The sequence below is a fragment of the Canis aureus genome, chromosome 29 (assembly GCF_053574225.1).
Source record: "Canis aureus isolate CA01 chromosome 29, VMU_Caureus_v.1.0, whole genome shotgun sequence".
NCBI classification, from domain to species: Eukaryota; Metazoa; Chordata; class Mammalia; order Carnivora; family Canidae; genus Canis; species Canis aureus.
Genome location: NC_135639.1, coordinates 310,830 through 336,250, shown reverse-complemented (window position 1 = coordinate 336,250; position 25,421 = coordinate 310,830). Strand labels below are relative to the sequence as shown.

Here is a 25,421-nt window from a genome sequence, read left to right as displayed (position 1 = left end):
TCGCCGATGCTCAGGGCTCGCGGGGGGATCCTGAGCCGCCCCTTCGCCCGTCGGCGATCAGAGCGGACGGGGTCCGGGAGGACCAGACCAGCTCGTGCGTGCCTCAGGTGGGCAGTTGGCAGCCAGGGGCGGCTCCTCCAAGGACGCCAGTGACAGGGCAGACGAGGGGTGTCGCAGCGAGGGATGGGGGAGTGCCGGTCCCCATGCGGCCAGGGCAGGGCGGTGCGCGACTCAGGCCCTGGAGGCAGCGCAGGAGCAGAGTCATTGGCCCAGCGCTGTCCTGGTAGGGCCAGGCTCTCGGGGCCGGGCCGACAGAGCGGGGACCCAGCGGCACGGCCTGTGCCCGGCCTGCTTCGGGGCTGACTGCGGGTGCGAGGGCTCCGGGTTCGAATGGAGGCAGCTGGTGCTGAGCCACACTGGAGCAGAGGGGCTGTCGGGGTGGCAGGTCACGGCAGCGCCTGCGCCACAGGAGCTCGGAAGGGGGTCACCACAGGTGTGGGTGCAGGCCCTGGAGCGTCCACAGAGCCCTCATGTGGCACTCGGCGGGGGGCGGGGGGCCGGGGGCCCCAGGCCGCCCTCCTGGGCTCTGGGGAAGGACCGCGTAGAGGAGGCTGCTCACGTGGAGACGCTGGCCCGACCTTGGCCACCTCCCCTGGGAGACCGGCCCTCCCCGTCCCCCCCCATGCCCTGCGGAGCATCCTCATCCCTCATCAGCCCCATAAGGCGGCCCGTCCACCTAGGGCCGGATGGCCGCTGCCGCCCTGCCAGGCAAGCTGCTGCTTCAGCCTGTCCTTGTCCCCCGTGGAGGGTTTCTGCCGCCGAACCGCGTGTGCACCCAGGGACCCTCAGAACGGCAGGCGCTGCCGAGGAGGGGGGCTCGTTCGCAGGGTGCGTCGGGCTTGAGGGCAGGCCGGCGGCACCGAGGGGTGCCCGGCTGGCCCGGGTCTGTTTCCTCTGGGAAACAGGGTTGTCCCCTTGGGTTTGTACCAGGCGTTTGACGTTCTGATCCTCGGGGGTCCAGAGCCCACCTGCCCTACCCTGGGTGCGGGGCTCAGCACATGGGGGGCACCAGCAGGGCAGCCCTGCTCTCTGGGGCGGGGGGCATTCCTCGGCGTCCTAGAGCCCCGTGAGTCTGCACGGTGCCCCTTGGTTCAACTTTTCTTTCTTTTTTCTTTTTGTGCCTTATGGACGGAGCAGGTCCCTTTTCTCATTCTGACAATTGGGATGTCAGGCACTCGCGTCCCATCGCAGAAACTTCGCCACGTGACCGCCTGTTCGGGTCCAGGTTGGCGAGCGCTGCCCCTTCCTCCGTAGGTACGAGGGCTGCGCCCCGACTCTGCCCGCAGTGCCCTGGGCGTGACCACAGGTGTGCACGGCAGCTCATCCCTGGGGACGTCTGTGCCTCACGGTCGCACACCCCGTGTGGCTCCCCGCCGGCCTCCCTGCTCCGCGTGGAATCCGTCCTGCCCCGTGCGTCCGCAGCACTTCCCGTGGTAACCGTCAGGATGACAAGCGTTCTCAATTCTGTTTGCCGGGAAGCATCGTTCTGTTCTTGCGCTTGAAGGAGTCTGGTCAGGACTGGGCGCTTGGCCGCCAGCCCCCTCCCCGCGGCGTCCTTCCTCCGCGGCTGCTGCTCAGGGTTCAGCCGTCATCCCGTGGCCGGTCCTCCCGGGCGCTCGGTCTCCGTCCTTGGTGTCGGGCGGCTCCGCTGGACGGGAGGGGCCCCGTGCACCTGGGGTCCCCTCCCGCAGGGGCGCCCCGTCCTGTTCCTCCTTCCCAGACCCCAGCCTCGCGTGTCTCAGGCCTCCTCACTCCGTCATCTCTCCCACCAGCCCTGCCGTACTTTCCACTCCTTCGCGGTCTTTCCCTCATTCTGGACGAGTTCTTCCGATCTAGTTTCCAGTTCACTCGTTTTCTTATCAGTTATATCAGATGTGCTGTCAAACGCATTCAGGTTTTAATTTCAATAATTATTTTCAATTCTGTTAGTTCTGTGTTTTTTAATTTATTTGTCTTTTATTGCTTTTATTTACCATGTTTTCAACTCATTCTTTTATCTTTTGAACATATTAAGCTAATTTTACGTTATTTGATCGATCATGTTAATGTCTGAAGGTTCTGTGGGTCTGAGTCTTTGTCCATTCCTCTGCTGACTCACAGTGCCTCGTTTCCTGGCCGACTTTGTCATTTGGGGCTGTGAGTTTATCTTTTTTGGAACTTTACCTCTGGAACTTCTCTGACGTGTCTGAATTCTTCCAGCAAAAATTAGTATCCGCTCTGCCTTGTGACCAGGGGCGCTCCCAGCCTTGGGTCGTTGGGTAGGGGTTCTCGGTCCAGTTCACTTTTCCTACAGATGCCTTTTCTGTGTCGCCTCTGCATGACCCTCAGCCAAAGCAGAACAGGACAGGGAGAGAAGCAGACTCCCTCATTTCACTCACAGCAAGACAGCTAGAAATAAAAATACCCCCGAGGCCTCTTACACATCCAATTTGGCTGCACTGTTTACGAGGGCTGTGTGGAGACGGGCTGGGGATGCTGAGCTGCAGCCCCGAGAACAGCGCTCGGCGGCATCTAACAGTTGCTTTTGCTTTTACCCTTTGACCTTTACTGCTGCCTTTTTTTTTTTTTTTTTAAGATTTTTTTTAAATTCATGAGACAGAGAGAGGGAGAGACACAGGCAGAGGAAGAAGCAGGCTCCATGCAGGGAGCCCGACGCAGGACTTGATTCCGGGACCTAGGGTCATGCCCTGGGCTGAAGGCAGACGCTCAACCACTGAGCCACCCAGGCGTCCCCAGCAAGGTGCTTCTAAGGATAGATCCTGAACACACACTGGCAAGAATTTTATTCAGTAAAATGTTTAATGACCAAAGACTGAAAGCAGCCGAAATGTCCCAAGTCGTGTTGAGAAGTGACATTTTCTGGTATGGTAACAAGAAGATTTGGATTTAGAATCAATGAAGTTACTAGAAACCTTGTCCTGAATTTGAATTAGAAGCATTCTAATTAACTCATAACGGATATTCCGTATATTCCAACACATACGTACGGTTAAATGAGTAGATTTCCTAAAGAGCCTGGATTCAGTTTTGGAAGTCAAGGAAGTTACAGAATTCTGAAGTTGGACTCAGGAGCCAACTTAACGGGGCCCCACTGTCAGAGACGTGACTTCTGAGCATCGTTGAGAGTCACAACTGGGATGCCTGAGTGGCTGAATGAAACATCAAAATATACTCAAACCTTTGAATTCGTAGTGACTTTAAAAAAAAAAAAAAGATTTATTTATTTTGAGAGAGAGAGAGTGGCAGGAGGGGAAGAGCAGAGACAGAGTCTTAAGTAGACTCTGCACTGAGTGTGGAGGGACAGCTGGGGCTCAGCGGGTGAGCGCCTGCCTTCGGCCCAGGGCGTGACCCCGGAGTCCTGGGATCGAGTCCCGCGTCGGGCTCCCCGCATGGAGCTGCTTCTCCCGTGCCTGGGTCTCTGCCTCTCTCTCTCTCTGTCTCTCATGAATAAACAAATAAAATCTTTTTTTTTTAAGATCATACAGGACAGCAGAAGCAACACCTGTCTGTCTAAGCGGAGACACTTCTGTAAAAGTCAAAACCAAAGCACCAGAACCGCAGGCGCCCCGGATACGTCTGAATCACCACGCCGGAAGAACAGCGCAGCCCGTCTGCTCAGAGATACTGCCTGGGAGCTGCGGATTGGAGGCCGCGGAGGTCCCGGCACAGGGGAGCCCCGGGGAGCGCGCCTGGCCCTGGACGGCCGGCTGCCTGCTTTCCCGGTGGCGCAGACGGTGGTGGTATTCAGCAGTCATTGTCCCCGACGGAGAGCAGCGTTTTCTTGTCATGAAACATCTCATGGGTACAAAAGCACGTGTAGAGTCGCCTGTCCTGGCGGAACCAGTAGATGCCACCCCCTGCCCAGCTTAGGAAGGACCCAGAAGTCCCTCTGCCCCCTAGACAACGGCTTCTCTGTGATCGTCGGGATCTACGGTCAGATCGTGGGAGTCCCTCCCTGAGAAACACTAAAACGGAACTGACCGGTCCACCCTCTGAGGACCCACAGACTCGGGACCTGTGGCCGGGGGACCCGCCGGGGATGGGCCAGGAGGAGCCCCCACAGACCCCGAGCAGGCCGGGCTGTTGCAGGGGCGCCTGTGGCCGGTGCGGTGACCAGCAGGAGCCCTGAGCGCTGACCGTGCCCCGAGGCTGCCCAGGGACCAGAGTGAATGAGCCCGACTGGAACTGGGCCCCTGGGCCAGCAGGTCCACACGGCTTGGGGATCTGGCCAGGACACGCAGGAACCCGGGACCCCCAAGAGAAGGGGAACAGACAGCAGAAGTCTCCAGAGGGACAGCCCCCTGCCGGGGACAGCAGCCCTCTCCACAGCAGCGGAAAGGCTTGGTCTGGACGAGCAACAAGGGCACCGGGCTGGTGGGCCTTCCCAGCTCCTCGCTTTGCGGTGGGGGGCGCACCATGCCCCGGGTCAGATGAACAGGCCAGCGACCAGATCCGTGGGGGCACCAGGTAGGTGTCGGGTGGGGACGGTGGAGAAACACTGACCTTGACTCGGCACGTTCCTCCGCCAGCTCCAGGCTGCCCAGGACCGTAGGGACCGTGTGCGGGGCTCCGCATAGACCCCGGCTCCCTGTCTTGGAGACTGCGGAGGTGAGTGCAGACGCCAGGCAGTGGGCAGGGGATGGTGGTCTTCCTCCTGCCTTGGTTTCACTGTCCCCTATGCCTTGGATTACCCTAAGTGACCACGATGATCCTCAAACTATTTGCAAAGTGAGCCTTGTGCATCCATGAAATTTGGTCCTGACTTTCAGGGAGCTTGGGTTTGCCAGGAAGAGCAGTGCCGGCTGACCAGGAAGCTCAGGACTGGGGGTGTGGCCCCGCACGGTGGCTGCCAGCTGCCACCTCTGCCCTTGGAAATCCTGCAGGAGCTCCTGTGAGCACCAGGAAGGTCAAAGGGCAAGGGGCTTCCCTGCCCTCCCTGGTCACTGCACGGTCACTCTCTGCAGCTTGTACTTCAGGAGCTGGGGTGGGGTCCCTTTAAAATCCGTCATCAAGTCTCCTCTTTCCAGAAACCTAGGGAGAACCGTGGCTACTAAGAGCAAGTTCAGGCATCATCATGACTTGGGGGAGCCTCCTGCTGCTAAAAACGGGTCCGTCCCCTCCTCCGGGCCACCCCCGTGTGGTCCTGTAGGGAGGGAAGGGCTTGGAGACCTGCACCCTGTGGTCTGGGCCCTGCAAGCCTCAGCTGCCTGCGCCCAGGCCGCAGCGAGCCCGGAAAGCAGGCCCCGTGGGCTGTGCCGCCGCCGGACGCCTGCAGACAGAGAGCTGGGGACACCGGCAGTCGCTGCCCGTCCTGACTCCCGCCCCAGTTAATGTGGCCTGTGGCAAAGCCCCAGCCACAGGAGCCACCAGGCCTGGCCGCACCCCCAGCTGGGCAGGCGGTTCACCCACGCGGGCCCTCGCAGTCTCAGCACTTCACCCACGCGCTCCACGATTTCCACATGCGGGGAAATCCCCAATACAAGCCTGAACGTTTGCATTTGGTCCGGACGGTAACAAACCTAGTCAGTGAAAGTCACTAGTGAGTTCACGTAACAGTCCTGGCGCCAGACTGTTTCCCTTCCTGGTTCCCGCCTCAGTCTCCTACTGGGACCCCAAACCACAGCCGGTTCTGAGTGTCCTGCTTGCGGGAGGAAGGGACGCGGGAGTCGCGCCCAGAGCAAGCCTCAGAACACCTGCCCGCCTGCTTTGCACAAGGTGGGAAGCTCTACGCTGGCCCCTTTCGAGGACACTGAAGGAAACTGCTCCCTGCTTTCCAGAGAAGTGTGGTAGGGACATGGTTTTAAAAACTCACTTTACGGGGTGTCTGGGTGGCTCAGCGGTTTAGCGCCACCTTCAGCCCAGGGCGTGACCCTGGTCCAGGGATGGAGCCGCACATCGGGTCCCTGCATGGAGCCTGCTTCTCCCTCTGCCTGTGTCTCCACCTCTCTCTGTCTCTCATGAATGAACAAATAAAATCTTTAACAGTAACTTGTTTTATCTGTAAGACCCCGCAGGTAGGCTTGAGGCATCAGAACATGTACTAACAGCAGAAACATAGAGACTGAAACACAGAACAGGTGAGGCCGAGACCCACCTGGCGCCCACTGGGAAGCCAGCAGCCCGGCCACCCCCCCACCCCCAACCAGGTAATACACGCGGACACCGGCGCAGAGACCTGGCACCTGCAGGGCCGCCACCTCACTGTGCGCCGCCGGCCGCTGCTGCCCTGGGCCTGCGAGACGGGGACAGGGACGGGCCATGCGACGCTTGCGCAGGGAGGACGAGCGGCCGCCGGGGAGCCCGGCCTCCCCTCCCCGAGCCCCGCGGCTTGGCCTCCAGCCCAGCGGGTCCCTGGAGCCGCGGCCGCTCGCAGCCTGGGGGCAGGTGGGGCGGTGCCATCCCTTCGCCGCGGGAGCCTGGGCGCCCATTAGCTTCGGGACCCGGAGCCGGGAGGGGATGGGGGTCCGCCGCCCCGGGCCCTGCTCCCCGCGCCCCTGTCCTCGCAGCCCGCCTCTCCCGGCGCCCTCGGCCAGGCCGCGCCTCCTGCCACAAGCTGCCTGGGGTGCCCAGGGTCCCGCGGAGTGGCCCAGCTTCCCTGCCCGGAGCCTGCCCCTCATGCCGCTCAGGCTCAGGCGCTCCCCCAACCCAGGGCCGTGGGTGACACCCATCGCCGGGCCTGGTGGCTCCGCTTCCGTCCTCCCGAGGTCGCCTCAGGCCCTGGTGGCCCTTCAGGCACCCGGTGCTGCCCACACCGGCCCTGGGAGCGGCCAGAGGGTGCAGCCAAGGCCCCTGGGCAGGTGGCAGGGGGGCAACCTCTTCGCCGCCCCCGGGGTGGCAGGGCTTGGCCCTCGGGCCCCTCGGCTGCTGGTGGCCAAGAGCGCTAGGCGAGGGGTGCTTGCCGTCAGCCCCTCCCACGCCGCACCGCTTGCCCCAGTGGGCCCAGGACTTGGACCCGGGACCAGGAACCAGAGACCAGGGACCAGGGACCAGGGACTCAGGAAGGGTCCAGGGGGGAGGGCCTGAGCCACCGCTGGCCGGGGCTGCTCCTGGGGAGCACACGGACCAGGTGCGGGCGGGAGGGGAGGCCCTGGGACACCTGCTCTTATTCACATTCTTTCCAAAACTGGACAGGCTCTGGATTAAAACCCTCGGCGGAAAAAAATAAAATAAAATAAAACAAAAATAAATAAATAAACAAACAAACCAACCTGGGCGGGTGCTGCAGGCTGCCGGCGGCCTCTGCCTGAAGTTTGAGAACAGATCCGGAGACCGGTCTGCGGGTGACAACAGACACGGGAAGCACAACCTGGATCAGTGCATGTTCATTTTTGAAAAACCAAAGTGGCTTTAACGAAATCCAGCTTGGGGGCCGGTTACCTGTCTGGCTCAGCCAGAGAAATTCAGTTAGAGAGCTCTTCCTCCGCAGATGCAGAAGGGGCCCCGGACCTTAGGGTGGGGGCTGGCGGCCACTGTGGGAGGGCAGCGCTCTCTCCCCCAGGGCGGGCTGCCCCTCCCTAAGGTAGTAAAGATGTTCCCAGTCAATGAAGATGGATCCTTAAAGCACTTTGATGGACCGTCTCCCGGTAGTTTACCTTCAGCCGGCCACTCACAGAAGCGTTTGAAGAAGAATTTTAATGAGGGTGACAGCGAGCTGCCCTAGCCTGCCCCGTGTCTGCTCAGGACACCCCGAAGGTGGCGTCTGGGTGGGTGGCGGGGGCGTGTGCTGTGGTCGGACAGGGTCTCGGAGCCAGACGCAGCAGCAGCCTGCACGACTCCCGTCTCGTGTGAAGAAAGACTAGACGGCGTCTCTGGCCGCCAGAAGAGAGAAAGCTGACTGTGGTCACCCGGCGCCCCCCACCCCGCGCAGGAGCAGGCCAGGCAGGCTGTGTGAACAGGAGACGGGCTGCAGCCCGAGGCTGCTGGATGCCGAGGCCACTGGCCCCCCATCCCAGGTGCACCCCGGGAAACACTGGCCCCATCACCCCACCTTCCCACGGCACCGTTTCCCACCACAACCCACCGCCTGCTCTGAGCTGTGCGGGGACACAAGGTCACGCAAAGGCCCACTTTTCCTTCCAGTGTCCGGTGCCTCCGTCTGGGCTGCCTCCGCAGGGAGTGAGCACATCCTTCGCTTTCAATTACAGAGCTGGGGGGTCTGGAAGCCCTGCTCGGGGCTCCCTTGGGGGAATCAGTGTAATGACTGATGCTAAGAACGGATTCATTTTGTAGGAATCCTACGGCCAAGTTTATGGACAGGACTAAGGTAGAAATGCCGGTCTCTCCTCAAAAATCTTGGTGTAGGGGAGTGTTTGGTGCCACGGATGTGGGGTCGTGTGAAGCCCAAGCTAGCCGGTGCCATGGGGTCCAAGGTGACATCTCTTTACTGAAGAAACCGACTGTTCCTCTTGGACATCAGGACGCATGTCCAGGTCCTCAATGGAAAGACTGGGGCAGACTTTCCCCTATACGTGGGGGCCAGTGGCAATCAGCAGTTCTCACCCAGTGGGACCACGGCTGGCAGCTGGCCCTGGGGTCTCACTATAGGACTCCTCCAAAGCCGCGCTTCCCAGACCCTAATGTCCCGGGAAGGTCCTGTTGGAAACCACTGGCAGCCGCCATTCACCCTGCGAGGCCGGGCCACTCCCCTCCCCAGGGGCATTCGGGCTGGAGCCTGACTTGTTCCTTCTCAACTTGGTGCAAAATTGCTGCAAACACAAGTGGCACTTTACCCAACCTCTGGCCAGAGGGGGCAGGAGGGACGGGACGTCCACCTGGAGGTGGACGGAGGGGTGGCCCCGGCCCGTCTGTCCTGTCTGCCGTCTGTCTGCCAGGCCAGCTCACTGCCACACCCGCCAAACCTCCAGAGCCCGAAAGCAGAGCAGGAGTCCCCCGGGGCTGAGCAACTCTCCATCCTTGCGGCCCCTGCCGTCTTGTCCAGGCCCGTACCCGCGCCCCAGCCCTCGGGGGCCTGGGAACACGCCCAGGTGCTCACCTGACTTAACACCTGCCCCAGAGGTGGGGACACCATGGTCCTCAGGCAGACAGACCCTGGGTGATCATGAGCCTCCCTGAAGGAGAGGGGATGCAGACACCTGCCGCAGGCCCTGCGGGAAGCGTCTAGAAACCAGGCCTGGGCTGTGCCAAACCACCGCCGTGACTGTAGCCCAAGGAAACCGCCTGCACATCTCGCCTCCAAAACCTCGCGGGGAGCGTGTGCTGTGTGGCATCGCCCCTTTTGTGCGAAGTCCTTACAGCCGCACAGGGGCCAGTCCACCCTGGGAGGCACCCGAGGCGCGGGGAGCCCGGTGACCGGGCGGGCGGCGTGGGGCCAGCCCTGGTGACTCCCGATGCGCGCTCTCACCCCTCAGGCTCCCTGAGCGCCAGCGGACCTGCCCCCTGGGCCCCGCACCACCTCTCCCAGGCGCCCAGCCCCAGCCCCACGGCCCTCAGGGGCCTGTGCTCTCACGGGAGCCCAGGAGGAGGAGGTAGGCGGCGGCGGCAGGCGGTTCCACCTCTGTGAGGACCCGGCGCCCCAGCGACTGTCCACTCTGAGGCTGTGCACCCGCCGCTGCGAGCCCTCTGAGACCTGACTGTCGCCCGAGACCCCGGCGCTCAGGGCTCCCTCCCGGATGCCGTCCGGATGCCGCCTGGGTGCCCCTCCTCTCCGGGTGGCTAGCTGGCTCACCGCCCTGGCCCCGCGTCTGGCACTGGCCAGGCTGAGGAACGGGGGTGACCCACGCACACATGGGGCCTGGGCACAAGGTCTGGGCTTCAGGGACCCCTCCTGCTCCCGTCTCTCTGGAGGCCTTGCTGCCGTCCCTCTCAGGGCCCCAGGGGCCTGGCTCCGGCCCGAGGCTCCCTGGAGCCCGCTTAGTCCTTCTGGGAGTGGGAACAGCCCCCATCAGTGCTCAGCCAATGTCCCCACTTGCTGGGACGTTGCCCTCCCAGGCCAGGATGCCCTGATGGGTCAGATCCCCCCGCCCCGGTGTGGGACAGGCTGAGGCTCAGCCAGGGGATGGCGGGGCCGGGCGGAGAGCTGAGCAGGGCAGCGGTTGCGCAGGCTCCGGCTTGGGAAGAGGGGAGCAGACGCGGGAACCCAGAGCAGCATTGAGGGCAGAGGCCAGGCCCCTGGTGTCAGAGAGGAGGACGGGGCGGGGGGGGGGGGGGGGGGGAGGGGGGGTTGGGGGATGCACTGGGCGGGGCCCCGGGATGCACGGGGAGGGGCCCCGGGACTAATGCAGAGCCAGAGGCCCACAGGTGGAAACCTCAGGAGCCTGCGGGGGCTCTGGGTCAGGTCAGCGGGGTCCTGGGGTTAAAAGCCCCCCCCAGAGCCCAGAGGATATGGGAGCACGTGCTGTTGTGGCCATTTTTGAACAAAGCCAAACAGCCGGAAGCTGTCTCTGGGAGGAGCCCTGGGGCTGAGGGGGGCAGTGGGGGCGGCCCCTGCGGCGGGTGTGGGCCGCGAGGAAAGCGGGCGCAGGGGGCAGGGTGCGGGCGCCGCCGTCCTCTGGCCTCTGTGGTCCGGGTGCACCGCGCACCGCCAGGTCCGGAGCTGCCGGGAACCTGCACGCCCCTCATCTCCGGGCTGGGGGCAGCTGCCGCTGCAGAGAGGCCAAGGGCAGGGGTGTGGGGGTGCTGTGGGCTCCCCGCCGGCTCGCGGCTGCAGGGACCTCTCCTGATGCGTGGGGACCACAGCGCAGTGGCTGCTGTCGGGGCCCCAACTCAGCAGCCCGGCCGAGGGACGGGAGTCGCAGAAGACAGGGGTCGTGCTCCCCGGGGAGGTGCTCCTGCCCAGCCCGGCGCCGTGGTGGGGCCTGCGGGTCCACAAGCGCCAGGCCCCAAGGCTGCGTCCCCGGGCCCGCCAGCCTCTCTGGGCTGCGCACACTGTCCCCGCGCCCACACTACGCCCAAGGGGTGTTCCAAGGGCCCGAATAAACAGGCGGTACCTCTCGGGGAGGACGGTGTCCAGGCGGGGTAATTGCGCTTCCCTGGCTGTGAAAACTGCTTCAGGGGCCGCGGTGTCCGGTAGATGCTGGGAGAACCGGAATCCGGGCGCAGCGCATCCTTGCAGAGCCCCGGGCGGGGCGGGGGGCGGGCTGGGCCTCCTGCGGGGAAGACCCCTAGGCCACCAGGCTGCAGAGACTCAGACCTGGGCCAGGCCCCCAGGAAATGAGGAGGCTTTATTTTTATTTTTTATTACTTTTTTCATGAGGCTTTAAAAACAAAAGAAACAGCTGATCACCTCCTACGGCTCCCACCTTCCAGAGCCCCATGTCCTCTTTTGGACCAGAGTGACCGCCCGTTCCCTTGTTGGGGAGAGCTGTGGAGTGGCCACCGTCCCCGGAGGATGGCCCCGCTCCCGCTCTGGACACCGGGAGCGGCAGCAGGCAGGCCCTACCAGGAGGCCCCAGGACGCTGATGGTCACTTGAGACTTTACCCTTTGCTTGGCCAAACAGCATATTCACTGCATAATACGTGTCGCAGGCCCATAGGACATGTTGTTTGGGGCAGATCGTGGATTTTTTTTTTTTTTAAGATTTTGTTTATTTACTCATGAGAAACACAGAGAGAGGCAGAGACCCAGGCAGAGGGAGGAGCAGGCTCCCTGCAGGGAGCCCGATGCGGGACTCGATCCCGGGACCCCAGGATCACGCCCTGGGCCGACGGCGGCGCTAAACCACTGAGCCACCTGGGCTGCCCAAGTGGAAGAACGTTTCTCAATCATTTCCCAGGGACAGGGTCATGAACACTGAGACTTCGGGGCCACGCAGAGGGCCTGACACTCGTGTCCTCATCTCCCATCTTCAGGCTGACCCAACACTGGGCGTCCGTTGAGCGTGAAGCTCTTGGGGCTGGAAGCTGCGGCCTTGCTGCTGGCCAGCCTGAGCCCCGGGGGTGGCCTCCGCTCGGGGACCGTCCCCAGGGCTTCCCTGCCCTCTGCTGCGGGGAGGTCTGACACTGGGAACTCCAGGGGGGACCTGCGAGCCGCTTTCTACTTGGACCTGGAATTCGGAGCTGAAACCCTGATTCCCAAATCTCACTCCTGTGGTGGCCAGAATACCCGAGAAGCCAGAAGTGGCTTGATTAGGCCTGTAAATCCCAGGGGAGGCGGCTCAGGACAGCGGGGGGTGTTGAGGGGCACCGGCCTCAGTGGGGCGGTGCTGGACAAGACTCGGATGAGCGCAGCCCCTCCGAGCTGCCTCGCTCCGGGGACAGGGGAAAACGCCCCACGGCCTCACATTTCCCCTCCTGAATTCTCCCTGACGTCCGTTGACGCTCAAAACAAATGCAGCCTCCACTGATTTCCAGGAGCTGTCGGGCTCCAGACGCAGGCCCGCCCCGGGAGGTGGGAGTCCTGCCTGCAAAGCCGCAGCGGGGACGGGGCCTTCCGGGGCTTGGAGTCGCCCTAACCCTGTTGGGCCTCGGAGCGGGGAAGGGCCGGGAGCTCAGGGCCCCGGGGCTCCGGGTGTGGACGAGTTGACCGGTGGCCGCTCTGCCCTGCCCGCCTCTCTGTGGCCAGCCAAGCCGAGTGGGCCAGACCCAGCTGGGGACTTGGGGGCTCTGAGGGGTGCCCTGGGTTCTGGGTCACATGGCGTCCCGGTCGTGCCTCAGGGCGAATGCGAGGACAAGTGGTACCTCCAGGCTGACCTCCAGGTTCTGAAGATGCTGAGTGGGAGGCAGTACCTGGTACGAGAAGGTGGCAGCCCCCTGGCCCCCGCCGGCGCCCCGGCCCAAGCCTGGCCAAGGGGAGGTGGGCCCGGCCTCTGGGCAAGCCTCGACCTGTCCAGGGTCAGCCAGTGAGGGGCACCGCCCACACTCCGGGCAGGGAACGCGCCCTCCGCGGCCCCGGGGGTGCCGTCAGGGAAACCCCAGCATGTCTGAGCAGCGACTCTAAGGGCAGGAGCTGGGGGGGGGGGCCCCGAGGCGAGGCCAACGAGGCTGGCAGGGGGGAGGAGGCCTGGAAGGTGGTGCCATGTGGTCACCACCCCACCCCCGGCTGGCTCTTCCCAGGTGTTGGAGCCCACTGACCGTGATGGGGCGTCCTTCCATGTGGGGCCAGCCCCACTCCCCCTTCGCTCCCAGATCCTGAGCTGCTGTGCCTGGGGGCACGGAACTCCGGCCGTCACCCGAAGGTCCAGCTGCAGGCCCGGCTGGCCACAGCAGCTCACGGTCCCGAGGGCCCCAGTGTCTGGACGGATGGACCCGGCACGACGCAGGTGCGTCTGGAAGCGGCCTGGACACCTGTCCGTCCTGCACTGGGACAATCCGGGAAGGACACTCGGTCCCTGCCTGAGTCTGGGGCCTCCTTCAGCGGCATGTCGCCTCCAGGCCCGTGGGGACGGCTGCCAGCTGTGCCTGTTTCCAGACCCTTTTCTGGGAACAAGCGGAGAAGGGGCCTCCTGTGTGTGCCCTAAATTCTCAAATCACCCCCTGGGGGGTGCGAGCCACAGTGGCCTTCGGGAGCCGTCCTGGGCAGCAGTCACCATGGACACACGGTGCCACGACCCCGGTGGCTCCGACGCCCCGCACAGCTGCCCCACGGCGGCAGTTCTGTTTTCTGTGTCGGCCCTTGTTCTGGAAGGAAGTCAAAAGAAATGCTTTGTTGGGACGCCTGGGGAGCTCAGTGGTTGGGCGTCTGCCCTCGGCCCAGGTCGTGATCCTGGGGTGTCGACAGACGGTGAGGGGACAGGGGCCGAGCGCAGACGGGGGCTGTTGGGGGCTGAGCAGCAGGCGCACCAAGTGAGGCCAGGCCCGGGGAGCCTCAAGCCTCCGGGCACCTTCCAGAGCGTCAGGGCAGGGCCGGTCGGGAAGCAGGTGGGAAGGGAAGCAGCACCCTGCGCGGAGCTCCTGAGCTCTGGGGGTCACCCCCTCCCGAGTCCCTGGTAGGTTTCTTAGGAGCAAAGTCTTTCCTGTGCCAGGGACAAGGCCCCAAGGACGACTGACCACTGCCCAGGGATCCCTGACCGGCGATGGGGGCGCCGGGGCTGTGCACGCCCCACCCCCCAGGGTCTGCTCTCCGTGGGCTGCCGAGGAGGGGACCCCCTGGAAGGGGAGGGGACTTGCAGGCGTGTCCCCCACGCCTCCCCAGGTGCCCCTCGCCAGTCCCGACCCCGTCCTTGGTGCTGGATGCCCAGTGACTCCCTCGGAGTCAGGGTCGGGGTGGAGGGGGTGGGCCCAGGCCTGAGGAAGGACCAGGATTCCCCCCACCCGGCCCCCCGAGGAGCAGGGCCCCCCAGCCCTTGGTCAGAGGCAGCAGCTGCCCTCTCAGGCCCGCCTGGCACACACTGGACCCCTGGGGGCGGGGGTGTCACTGCTCTGAGACCCCAGGGACCCCCGGGACCCCTGCCCCTGGTGCTGAACCTAAGGAACAAACCCCCTTGGTGAGGAGCAGAGTCTGCTGGGGAAGCAGAGGTAACAAGGAAGGTGGTGACGGTGGGGGGGGTCCCCACTTGAACCCCACCCCAGGCTACTGTGTGAGTGAGTGTGGGGCGCAGATCCTCCCGATGCCCCCAGTTCTTCCCCTTGGCTCTGGTAGGGAAACGAGGTCTGGGTCTGGGGCCCCCGGCCTTGCAGAGGGGGAGGGGCATCCATGGCCGTGGGGGGCAGGGTCGTGTCCCCAGGTGCCCCCAGAGCCAGGAGGGCAGGGGTGTGCAGCTGGGAGGCCCTGCCCAGCAGACCTACCGCCCAGGGTGCCCCCAGTGGGGGGTCAGGGGCTCCCACACAGCCCTCCCGGGGGGACTGTCCTCGGCCTTTGCACCCCGCTGCCCGCCTGCCCCCGTCTCTCCCTGCCTTCCTGGGTCCTGGCAGGTGGAGCCACCCCTGGCGCCGTCCCCTCTGCTGAGCAGAACTACAGAGGCTCCTGCCCTGTCCTCGTGGGGGGGGGTCACCCCAGGCCACCCACTTCTGGGGGTGGGTGCTGGGGAGGGAGCGTGTCTGTGTGATTGGGGGGCAGGGTGTGCAGGGAGGGTGGCCCCTCAAAGGACTAGTTGTGGAAATCCTTACCGGGGCCGCCGGGCTGACGGCTCAGGTCACGCTCTCAGGGTCGGGGGGTCGAGCCCCGAGCCCCTGCGTGGACCCCAGGCTCAGCCAGGAGTCTGCTGCTCCCTTTCCCGCTGCCTCCGCCCCCCCCCCCCCCACTGTGCGGCCAGCATGTGTCTGCTCTCTCGCTCTCGCTCAAGTAAATAAAATATTTTGAAAAACTCTTATCCTCCAAACAGTGACAGTGCTGCAAGTGCACGTCCCTTGACGTCCCGCTGTTTCAGGCACAATTCCATCAGCTGGACATACGGCCTTTTTCTAGGGGATTCGGTCCTCAAAGGGCAGGCCCGTGTCTCCAGGCCTCTTGGGGACGGTAGCAGGCTGTGCCCCAAATCGGTGGTGACACGTCCCAGGCCACCGCGGCGTGTGCAGCCTCCCCGGCATCATGGCATCGAGCCGCTTCGTCGATTCTGGGTTCTGCTGTTTGTAGGATTCACGCAGGAGCGTGCGGCTTGGAGTTTCTCCCTCAGGTGTGAGTCCGAGTAGCTGTTCCACTAAGTGACCACAGGAACCGGAACCGAGATGGCGCAGGTGGGAGACGGGCCTCTGGCTCAGGTGGGGGGGCCGTGGGGGCGGGCACAGGCCCCGGGGGGCACAGACGCTACTCCCCTGGGTCACGGAGTAGGACTGGGGGAGGGGAGGGGGGGGCGGGGGAGGCTGCAGCTCCAGGCCTGGGAGGGCAGGGGAGGCGAGCTCCACTGTTTGGGGAAGTCACCCAGCAGCTGCCATCGGCTCTTGGAGGGCGTCGCCAGCCCTGGGGACACAGAGGATGCCCCCTGCCCCCGCCAGACCTGCTCCAAGGAACCAACCGGGGGCGCCCAGCCCTCCCCGCCAGGCAGGCCCCGCTGCCGCGCAGCACCCAGCATCACCCCCGGGCCGATTTCGAGAGCGTCGTGGCCGTGTTACTCCCACCGTCCGGCCCTGCGAGGTCCCCAGCGTCGTTCTCAGAAGGGGCCCTGTCCACCCACCCCCATCCCACGCCAGGGGCCTTCCTCAATTTGCTTCCCTTTTCAGTTTCCCACTGCTCGCGCTGGAGCAGAGATGCCTCTAGAAAGTGTTGGCTGCAGACTTCCTTCTGTCTGAGGACAGTGCTGGGGGCTGGGGTGGGGGGTTCCGGGTCGCCTCCCAGCCCAACCCCTCGCCCGAGGAGCAGTGAGGCCAGAGCCTGCACTATTCGGGCCCTCGGGGCCCGGAGCAGGAGCAGCATCGGAGTCCCGGCGCCTCTGGACCTGCGCACCCAGCCCGCCTGCAGGACGCCGGTGAGAGAGGGGGGTGGGCAGCCCTCCCTGGAGGGGGCCAAGGTGAAGCGTCCCCCACAGCCCCGCTCACGGGACATCTGGCTGCAGGGGGAAGGTGCCCGTGCACCGGGCCTGCCAGGCAGGAAGGGTGGACGCTACGGCCTCCTGCAGCAGCTCCATCCGTGCTGTGCTGGGTGGGCTGCAGGACGAGCCCCCTCCTGTCACCACCGTGGGGGCCCTGCCTCCAGCCACCGGGGAGAGCAGGGGCGAGGCCGCGGTGGGCAGGTGGGCTTCTCCTCCTCGGTCTCCCAGAGCTGCTCGTGGGCCCTCCTTTTGTGCCCCCTGCTCCTGCGCACCCGAGGGCAGGGGTCTCAGCGGGGGCTGCCTGGCACGGTGGCATCGCAGCCCACTCTGCCCGTGAGGCCGGCCCGGGAACCAGCCGCCACGCGAGGTGTGCAGGGTGCCCAGGTGGTGGCGGGCACGAGGCGGGGCCTCAGCCGGGAATCCTGGGGGGTCGGGCTGGGCGAGCCTCCTGGGAGAGCGGCGCACACCTCGCGGGGCCGGGTGTCCCGCTCGGCCTCTGGGCTCTCTGATCACCAAGTCTGAGCAGCGAAATCTTGCTGCGAGGCTATGGAGCGGCGTAGAGACCTGCTGGCATGTTCTGGAAGGGGCCCTGGGGAGGGCCCGGGTTCCCGCACACGACACGGAGCCTGGGCTCCTAAATGATAGTGATTTCTCAGAGTCTGGAGCCTGGTGGTCGGTTCAGGGCACCGGGCTACTGCCCCGGTGGGAGGGTGGGGACCCCCTGGCGGCAGTCGCCCCTCACAGGCCGCCCTCAGGCCCTGACCACCTCCCAACGGCATCCCCTGGGGTTAGGGCTTCGAGGAAGGGATTTCAGGGATGCGGCCAGCCAGTCCGGGGCAGCCCCCTGACCCGTAACCGCGGGAAAAGGGACAGGAAGCAGCCCCGCGGCTCCAGCCCTCAGAGCCGGTGTCGTGTGTCACCAAGGAGGACGCCCCAGGTGACGGCGCACGGCCCCGGGGGCTCGGTCACTGCGTGCGGCAGAGACCCGGAGGCAGGCCGGGCAGTGGGGGCGCCCCGGGGGCGGGGGCTCGGGCCTGGGGGGAGGCTGGGGGCCAGGGCCAGGCGATGGCCGAGGGGCGCAGATGGCCCTCCCGGTGGGTCCCGAGCTGGAAGGGGGCGCGGAGCAGGAGCTGGTGGTCACTGCCGGGGCAGGTGGTTCCTGGGGCTGCTGGCAGCTCCCCCGCGGCCCCTGGGGCCTCACTGCCGTTCTGGCCCATCCTCCGCAGCGGTCCTCCCGGCCTCCTCAGCGGTCCTCTCGTCCTCCAGTCCTCCGCAGCGTCCCCACCGAGGGAGTCTGTCTTCGGGTCTCACAGCCTGAGGGCGGCTTCCTTCTCCGGAGACCTGAGGCGGCTTCCCGGGGGTGGATTCCCAGGCGGCGCCCATGGATCCCGGCCCCGAGGAGGAAGGGGGGGCCCTGGCCATCCCCCCGCTGAGGCCGGGCGAGAAGTTCCACGTGTTCGTGAGCTACAGCAGCAGGGACGCGGCGTGGACCCACACGCTCATCGGCCGCCTGGAGGCGGACCTCCCGGGGCTGCGGGTGTGTCTGCACGAGCGGGACTTCGTCCCCGGCAGGAACATCCTGGAGAACATGGCCGAGTGCATCCAGCAGAGCCAGAAGGTGCTCCTGCTGCTGAGCCAGGACTTCGTGCAGAGCCGGTGGTGCCTCCTGGAGGCCGACCTGTCCCTGTTCGGCTACTGCCTGGAGAGGAAGGCCGTCATCCCCATCCTGCTGAAGCCCTGCCGGGTCCCGCTGCACCTCAGCCACCTGACCTACCTGGAGGCGACCGACAGCCGCTTCTACCCCAAGGTGCTGCGGCTCCTGTGCCAGGCCACCCTGTGCGGGGCGCGCTCCGTGCCGGCCCTGCGCCCGGCCGCCTCCCTCTACAGTGGGAAGGCCCTCCTCACCCTCAACTGCATCAACAAGGACAGCCTGTCGTCTTGGCAGGTAGGGACCTTCAGCACCCTGAGTGTCCCGGACCCCCTGAAGGAGGTGCTGGAGGAGCCCGAGGTGTACCGGCGCGCCCTGGGCGTCCTGAACGGGGCACAGTCCCCCAGGTCCTGCCTCCGCTACCTGGGCTGCAGGGTCCCGCTGGGCATCTTCCTGATTCTCATCTCCTTGGTGCTGCTGTCCTTCACCCTGATCCTGGGGCTCCAGCCGAGCCCGCCGGCTCAGCGCTTCCTGCTCCTCTTGGGCGGGGTGTTTTTCTGCTCCCTCGTCTTGGTCCTGGCGGTGAACACCTTCTGCTGGTTCCGGAGGTTCTCCAGGAGGAAGATGCGGGAGCTGGTCCTCAGAGCGGGCGAGGCCAACCTCCTGCTGGCGCCCCACTCCGTGCTGGTGGGCTGTGACACCATGAACAAGCTGCACTTCGTGTACGTGCTCCTGGAGGAGTGCAGGCAGGTCTTTCTGGAGTGCGCGGAGGGCGAGGCGCTGTTCCGGGAGGCCATGCTGCGGTTCTCCTCCAGCTACGCCTGCTGCGTGGCCCACGCGTACTTCCCCGCCTCTGAGGACGTCCAGGGGGCTCAGGGCCACCTCCAGCTGGGCCTGTGCTTCTGCCAGTTCGTGTCTCTGCAGCTGAAGAGACACCAGGGCCTCGGGGTTTACCCCGTGTGATGGCAGGACGGGCCGGGGACAGTGCCTCTTGCCTGACTGCCCGGCTGCCCCCTGGCTGGCCCCGCGGACACAGCCTCCCCGGGGCCTGGGGGGTGCACACGGGACCCTCACCTCTGGCCAGGACCGCCACCCTCGGGCCCTCACACCGCCCCGGAGACCCCGCAGCCTGCTTGGAAGGCAGAGGTGGCATCAGCCCAGGTGGCCTCACAGTTTGGGGAGGCGGCATTTCGGACAGGCTCCCCGAGAGGGTGCTGGGGAGAGCAGCAGGCTTGCCTGTGACCCCCGGGCCCCTTGGGGTGCGCCTGCCTCTGCCTGACGGCCCGTCAGTGTCCAGGGGACCAGGGCGGACCATGCTGGCCCGCGGCGGCCCTCCCCTGAGCTGCTCTTCCAGGCACCGGCCCCTCATTCCCGGACACGGAGCGCGGGGCGGGCGGCGGTGGGGTCCAGGCCCGGCGAGGGGGACGCACCACGGGGCTCACGCCGTGCACCCGAGAGCCCTGCGGGGCCAGCCACAGCCGCCCTGCGTCCGTCCCCACGCGGACACCCCGTCAGCCCCGCGTGTCCGCCCCTCTCCCGCGGGGGCCTGGGGCTCTAGGGGCGCGGCCGGGCCGGGACCTCCGACCTGCGCCGCCCGCCCCCGGGGCCCGCTCCCGGGCTCAGAGGGCAGCGCCCACCTCGGAGCTTCTGGGCTTCCGCAGACGCTCTTCCCCGGGAGACCTCAGGTACCTGCGGGGATGAAACCCGCGCGCCGGTTCTGGACGTGGGGGCGCAGCAGCCGCAGCGCTGGGGGAGCAGCAGCAGGGCCCCGCCGCCCCGCCCCGCCCCGCCCCGCCCCCGCCCCCGCCGAGCCCCGCCCCCGCCGAGCCCCGCCCCCCGCGCTGAGCCCCGCCCCTCCGCTCTGCGTCTGCCTCCGCCGCTCTGCGCCCCGCCCCCTCCCCTGAGCCCCGCCCCTCCACTCTGAGCCCCGCTCTGCTCCCCGCCCTGTTCTGCGCCCCGCCCCCGCTCTGCGCCCCGCCCCCTCCACTCTGCACCCCGCCCCCTCCTCTGAGCCCCGCCCCCGCGCTGAGCCCCGCCCCTCCGCTCTGCGTCTGCCCCCGCCGCTGTGCGCCCCGCCCCCTCCCCTGAGCCCCGCCCCTCCACTCTGAGCCCCGCCCCCTCCTCTGAGCTCCGTCCCCCGCGCTGAGCCCCGCCCCTCCGCTCTGCGTCTGCCCCCGCCGCCCTGCGCCCCGCCCCCTCCTCTGAGTCCGCCCCCGCGCTGAGCCCCGCCCCCTCCCCTGAGCCCCGCCCCCTCCTCTGAGCCCCGCCCCCGCGCTGAGCCCCGCCCCCTCCCCTGAGCCCCGCCCCTCAGCTCTGCGCCCCGCCCCTCCACTCTGAGCCCCGCCCCCTCCTCTGAGCCCCGCCCCCGCGCTGAGCCCCGCCCCCTCCCCTGAGCCCCGCCCCTCAGCTCTGCGCCCCGCCCCTCCACTCTGAGCCCCGCCCCCTCCTCTGAGCCCCGCCCCCGCGCTGAGCCCCGCCCCTCCGCTCTGCGTCTGCCCCCGCCGCTCTGCGCCCCGCCCCCTCCCCTGAGCCCCGCCCCTCCGCTCTGGGCCCCGCCCTGTTCAGCGCCCCGCCCCCTCCACTCTGAGCTCCGCCCCCTTCGCGCTGAGCCCCGCCCCTGTGCGCCCTGCGGGACCGTCGAGACCCCCCAGGGCTCCAGACACCGGAGGGCAGGGCCTTGGGCAGCAGCGGTGGCCCCAGGTGCTGCCCTGAGCCTCAGCGCGTCCGTGAGCGAGCAGCTGGCAGGTGATGTCTGGGCGGACCTGCGGTTGGAGCTGCGCACCTCGCCCCGCACCCCGGGTGCCCGTGCGCGCCTGGGCAGGGGCCGCACCGCGAGTCTCCGGGTGGCTGCCTCGCATCCGTTTTGTGCGGCGTCGTGCTGCCCCCGGCCGTCCGGGGAGCTCGGGCCCCAGACCCCAGCACAGAGCAGCTTGCAAACAGTCCGCGACCCGACTCCCCAGCAGCCCGTAAGGTCACCAGCGCGCCCGCCTCCCGGCCCCTCTGTCGGGCCCCTGCGCAGCCCCGCCCCGCCCCCCGCCCCGCGGACCTGCCCAAGCCCTGCTCCGGTGGTTTGGACCGACCACCTGGCCCTAGCTCGGAGCCCCTGGGAGCGCGGTGAGCCTCTGCGCCGCCGCTGTCTGCGCCCTGCCTTGACCCCGGGCTCCACGTGGCCTCTCCAGCCCTGCGGACCCGTCCTCAGGACACGCGAGCAACAAACTTCTCCATTTCAACTTCTCGTGTGAAAGAACAGCAGGGCCTGCGGTCTGTTGCTGAACCAAAGCCGGCCACCCGGCGGCCTGTGCCCACTTAACCTGGGGTGATTGAACACAGGCTGGCCCGCTCGCCTCCCTCCTGGGGCCAGGACTGCCCGGGGAGGCCCCCACAGGGGCAGGAGGGGGGCTCTGGGCAAGGGGACGGCGTGAGCACAGGCCCTGGGCAGGGCCAGGTCACAGGAGGAGCTGCCGAGTAGGGGAGGTCCTGTGAACCCCAGGGCTCACTGAGCGGCTTTGGGTGCCAGAACTTTCCTGGGGGCAGTGCTTGGTACCAGGATCCTCCCCGAGGGGCCCCAGCACCCGGTCTCTGAGCTATCCAAAACAGGGGCCATGGTCTGGGCCCCAGGCTGAGGAGCAGTAGGGACGCCGGCCCCCACAATTGTACCATGGGGTGAGGACTCAACAGGCTCACCCGTACCTGCCCTGGGCTAGAGCCACGCTCCCGGGGGCACACAGGGCCCTGGAGAACCCTCGGGGCCTGGCAGGCTATACCCTGGCTGTGCCAGAGAGCCCGGGAGCCCACGCCGAGCTGGGTGAGCAGCCAGGCCTTTTAGGCCCTGGACTCCTGGCTGCGGCCCGGGAACCCCGGGGGCAGTAATGGGGGCCCATGGGCTGAGGCCTCTGGTGTGCAGGGGCGCCCACGTGCACACGCAGCCCCTCCACTCCCTGGCAAACCACGGGCTGACTGTGGTGTTCCTGCCCTGAGCACCGTGCCACGTGGCCCAGAGGCAGCACACGGATGAAAGACAGATGACAGTCTTGTCACTTCAGAAGGCCGTGATTTTTCAGGTCACGGAAGAGCACAGCGGCGCACAATAAAGAGAAAACATCCAGGCGAACCATCTACAGGACCGTTGATGTACTCGGGCTGTGGGAGGCCCAGACGCCTCACAGGTCCTGCGGGCCCGGGGATGCCAAGGAGACTGAGCCCGTGGGGCTGCCCCAAGTCCCTTCTCTGCTCCCCGCACTGTGTCCAGTTAGCTCCCCAGTGCTTGCACGAAGCCCCCTACCGGGCCGGGCAGGCTGAGGCTGGGGGGATGCTAGGCCCCAGGGGGTGGTGCCCCCGGTGCCCTCGCGGAGCAGGGTCTGGAGCTGGCTGTACTCAGTGCCCACACTCCCAGCCAGTGCTTCTCCCCAGGGCGGTGTGACCCCGGCTACCTCCCCGCAGCCTGGACACAGGGGACACAGGGCTGCCCCAAGTCCCCCTGCCTGCCTTGACCCTGTCCTGACGCACACCCGGTCGGTGCTCCGGAGGTCTAATGGGGCCCGGTCCCCCCGCCCCCAGGCACGCCTGCTGCGCCCAGGAGCCTGGCCCCCCGCAGAGGGAGAAGCCGCTGCATGCCCGACCTCCACTGTCCACCTGCGGGGCACCCGAATGCACCCCCCTGGGCAGGTGAGGCAGGAGGCAGGGGGTTTCCTGGGACCTGCATCTCCTGCAGATGCCTCAGAAGTGCCTCAGTCAGTCCTGGCCTGGTTCTCGGGCGGGGTGGGGGCGGGAGGGGCTGAGGCTCTAAGCAGTCCTGGGGGCACCTCACTGGGCTGCCGGTCACTAGGGCCCCAGCTGCTGTCCTGGCCAGCGCTGAGTCTTGCTGTGCCAGCCACTGGGGTGCACCCCATGGGGCCACTGCACAGGCGGCCTGAGGCCTCCGCGGCAGCACCAGGGCTCACTGTGAGACGGGAGATGAAGGCCTCCAAGACCAGCTGATCCCCCACTGCAGCTCGGGCCTGGCTGCTGCAGGTGACTGGGGCCCTCGGTGCCCCGTGAGGCCCTGCAGGTCCTTCCAGGACTCCCCAGGTTCCCTAGCCACCCCGCTGCCACTGCCGCTCCACCTGGCTGGCCTCTGCCCTGTGGGTTCTGGAGACCACTTCTGGGGGAAATCTATTCAAAACACGCATCAGGGGCAGCCCGAGTGGCTCAGTGGTTTGGCGCTGCCTTGGGCCCGGGGTGTGATCCTGGAGACCTGGGATCGAGTCCCACGTCGGGCTCCCTGCATGGAGCCTGCTCCTCCCTCTGCCTGTGTCTCTGCCTCTCTCTCTCTCTCTCTCTGTGTGTCTCATGAGTAAATAAATAAAATCTTAAAAAAAAAAAAAAAAACACGCATGAGGGGCAGCCTGAGTGGCTCAGCGGTTTAGGGCCACCTTCAGCCCAGGGCGTGATCCTGGAGACCCAGGATCGAGTCCCACGTCGGGCTCCCTGCATGGACCCCGCTTCCCTCTCTGCCTGTGTCTCTGCCTCTCTCTCTGTGTCTCTCATGAATAAATGAATGGAATCTTAAACACACACACACACACACACACACACACATCAGGTCAAACTCTGGCCTATTGAACCCCCAGGGGCGCTGCCACCTTCTGCTTGCCCCCACCCACCGCCCCAGCCTGGGGAATGGTGTCTGCCCAAGAGAACGTGCCCGTGCATCTGTGTGTGGGGACATCTGCGGAGAGGAGACAGTGAGAGGACACGTTTGCATGCATGTGTGAGTGTGCATGTTTGTGCACGTGCAGCTCGTGTGCGTACGTGTATATGAGTGTGGGCACGTGTGTGCAAAGTGGGCACATTGTAGGGCACGGAGGGAGGAAGAGTGTGTTCTGGCTGCTGTGTTGCACTGTCCTCCTCAAGCTGCAGCCCTCAGGTCACGCCGTGGGCCCCACATCAGGGTCACCCCCGGGGGTCACACCTCGGGTCAGAGCGGGGGTCCCACTACAAGCCACCCAGGCACCTGCAGTTGTAAGAGGTGCCAGGGTGCTGCAGCCCACCGCAGTGTGGAGCCACCCCCGCCCCCCGCCCCTGTGAGCTGGGCCTCCCTCCCAGCCGGCCCCTGCGCACGCTCCCGTTTCCTCTCGGCAGCAGCTGGCAGGTGCGTGGCAGGCGGACGAGCTCTGTGCTCTGTGCTCAGGGCCCGGAGTGACAGGCTGCTGTGCCTCGTCTCGGGTGGGGACCAGCGGCGCTGCTGAAGGTAATGATGATGGAGCAGAGGCCTCCCACCTGCTGGGGCGGTGCTGGCCTAATGGGGAAGGCGGTGAGCCTTGAGATGACCTTGAGGACGGCCACGACCTAGGAGGAGGTGATAGGAAGCGGGGGGGGGGGGGGCGTGGGGGGGGGGGTGACCGCTGTGTGCGTCCTCAGGAGGTGCCCTGTGGGCGGGCGCTTCTCACTGTGGAAACCACGTCCAGCCAAACAAAATTCCCCTCCTCCTTAAGCTGCACCGAGTGTGCCCCCCACGGTGGGACGGGCCCCCAAGGACGAGGCTGAGCCTGTGTCTGCCGGCTCGGGCGACTTGGGGTTGACTCGCAGAGGACACGTGAGGCGCACAGCGAGCCCCACTGACGGCCGGCGGCGCCCTGTGCTGACCTGCAGCGGGGCGGGACCTCTGGCGGGGCCTAGGACTTCTTGTCCCGCATCCGGGAGCCCAAGAACTCGGGACACGTTCTGTGTTTGGGTAAGAATTGTTTTAACTGTTGGACAGTGTATCTGACGCTGTCGACACCGTGGGGCTCTCCTCCGGCACCCGTGGCTCGTGAAAGACTTTTTGCAAGGTTTCTATAAACTTTGGGTAAGAACAAGACCTCCAGGGCACCCAGAGGGTGTGTGGGACCCTGAGAAAGCGGGGCCTGGCGGGGGCCTGCAGAGCCCTGGGCCTGGCCCCCGGGGGCTGTGGGTGCTCCGGGAGATGGTCTGGAGCTGGCTCTGCAGCCGGGTTGGGATTGCCCAGAAGCCCCGGGCCATCGTAGAGACCTGTTGGTTCCCGTCTGATGGCGCCTTAGCAACTGGCTCTGTTTAGTTTGAAGGCTACGGGTTACCTCAGTGCCCCTGAGTTTTAGTTCTAAGATGTGTGAGAGAATTTCCATTAAGATCCGGTGACAGGGATCCCCGGGTGCCTCAGCGGTTTGGCGCCTGCCTTTGGCCCAGGGCGCGATCCTGGAGACCCGGGATCGAATCCCACGTCGGGCTCCCGGTGCATGGAGCCTGCTTCTCCCTCTGCCTGTGTCTCTGCCCCTCTCTCTCTCTCTCTCTCTGTGACTATCATAAATAAATAAAAATTAAAAATAAATAAATAAAAACATTAAAAAAATTAAAA

The 25,421-nt window shown here is 66.0% G+C and overlaps 1 protein-coding gene across 1 annotated transcript; it reads left to right on the top strand.

Moving 5' to 3' along the window:
- Positions 1-16,217: 16,217 nt before the first annotated feature.
- On the top strand, positions 16,218-19,839 carry LOC144300894 (uncharacterized). The gene is made up of 2 exons (XM_077877081.1): positions 16,218-16,359; positions 17,649-19,839. The coding sequence occupies exon 2, from the start codon at positions 17,804-17,806 to the stop codon at positions 19,031-19,033; it is 1,230 nt and encodes a 409-aa protein (XP_077733207.1). The 5' UTR covers positions 16,218-16,359; positions 17,649-17,803; the 3' UTR covers positions 19,034-19,839.
- The last annotated feature ends 5,582 nt before the right edge of the window (positions 19,840-25,421 follow it).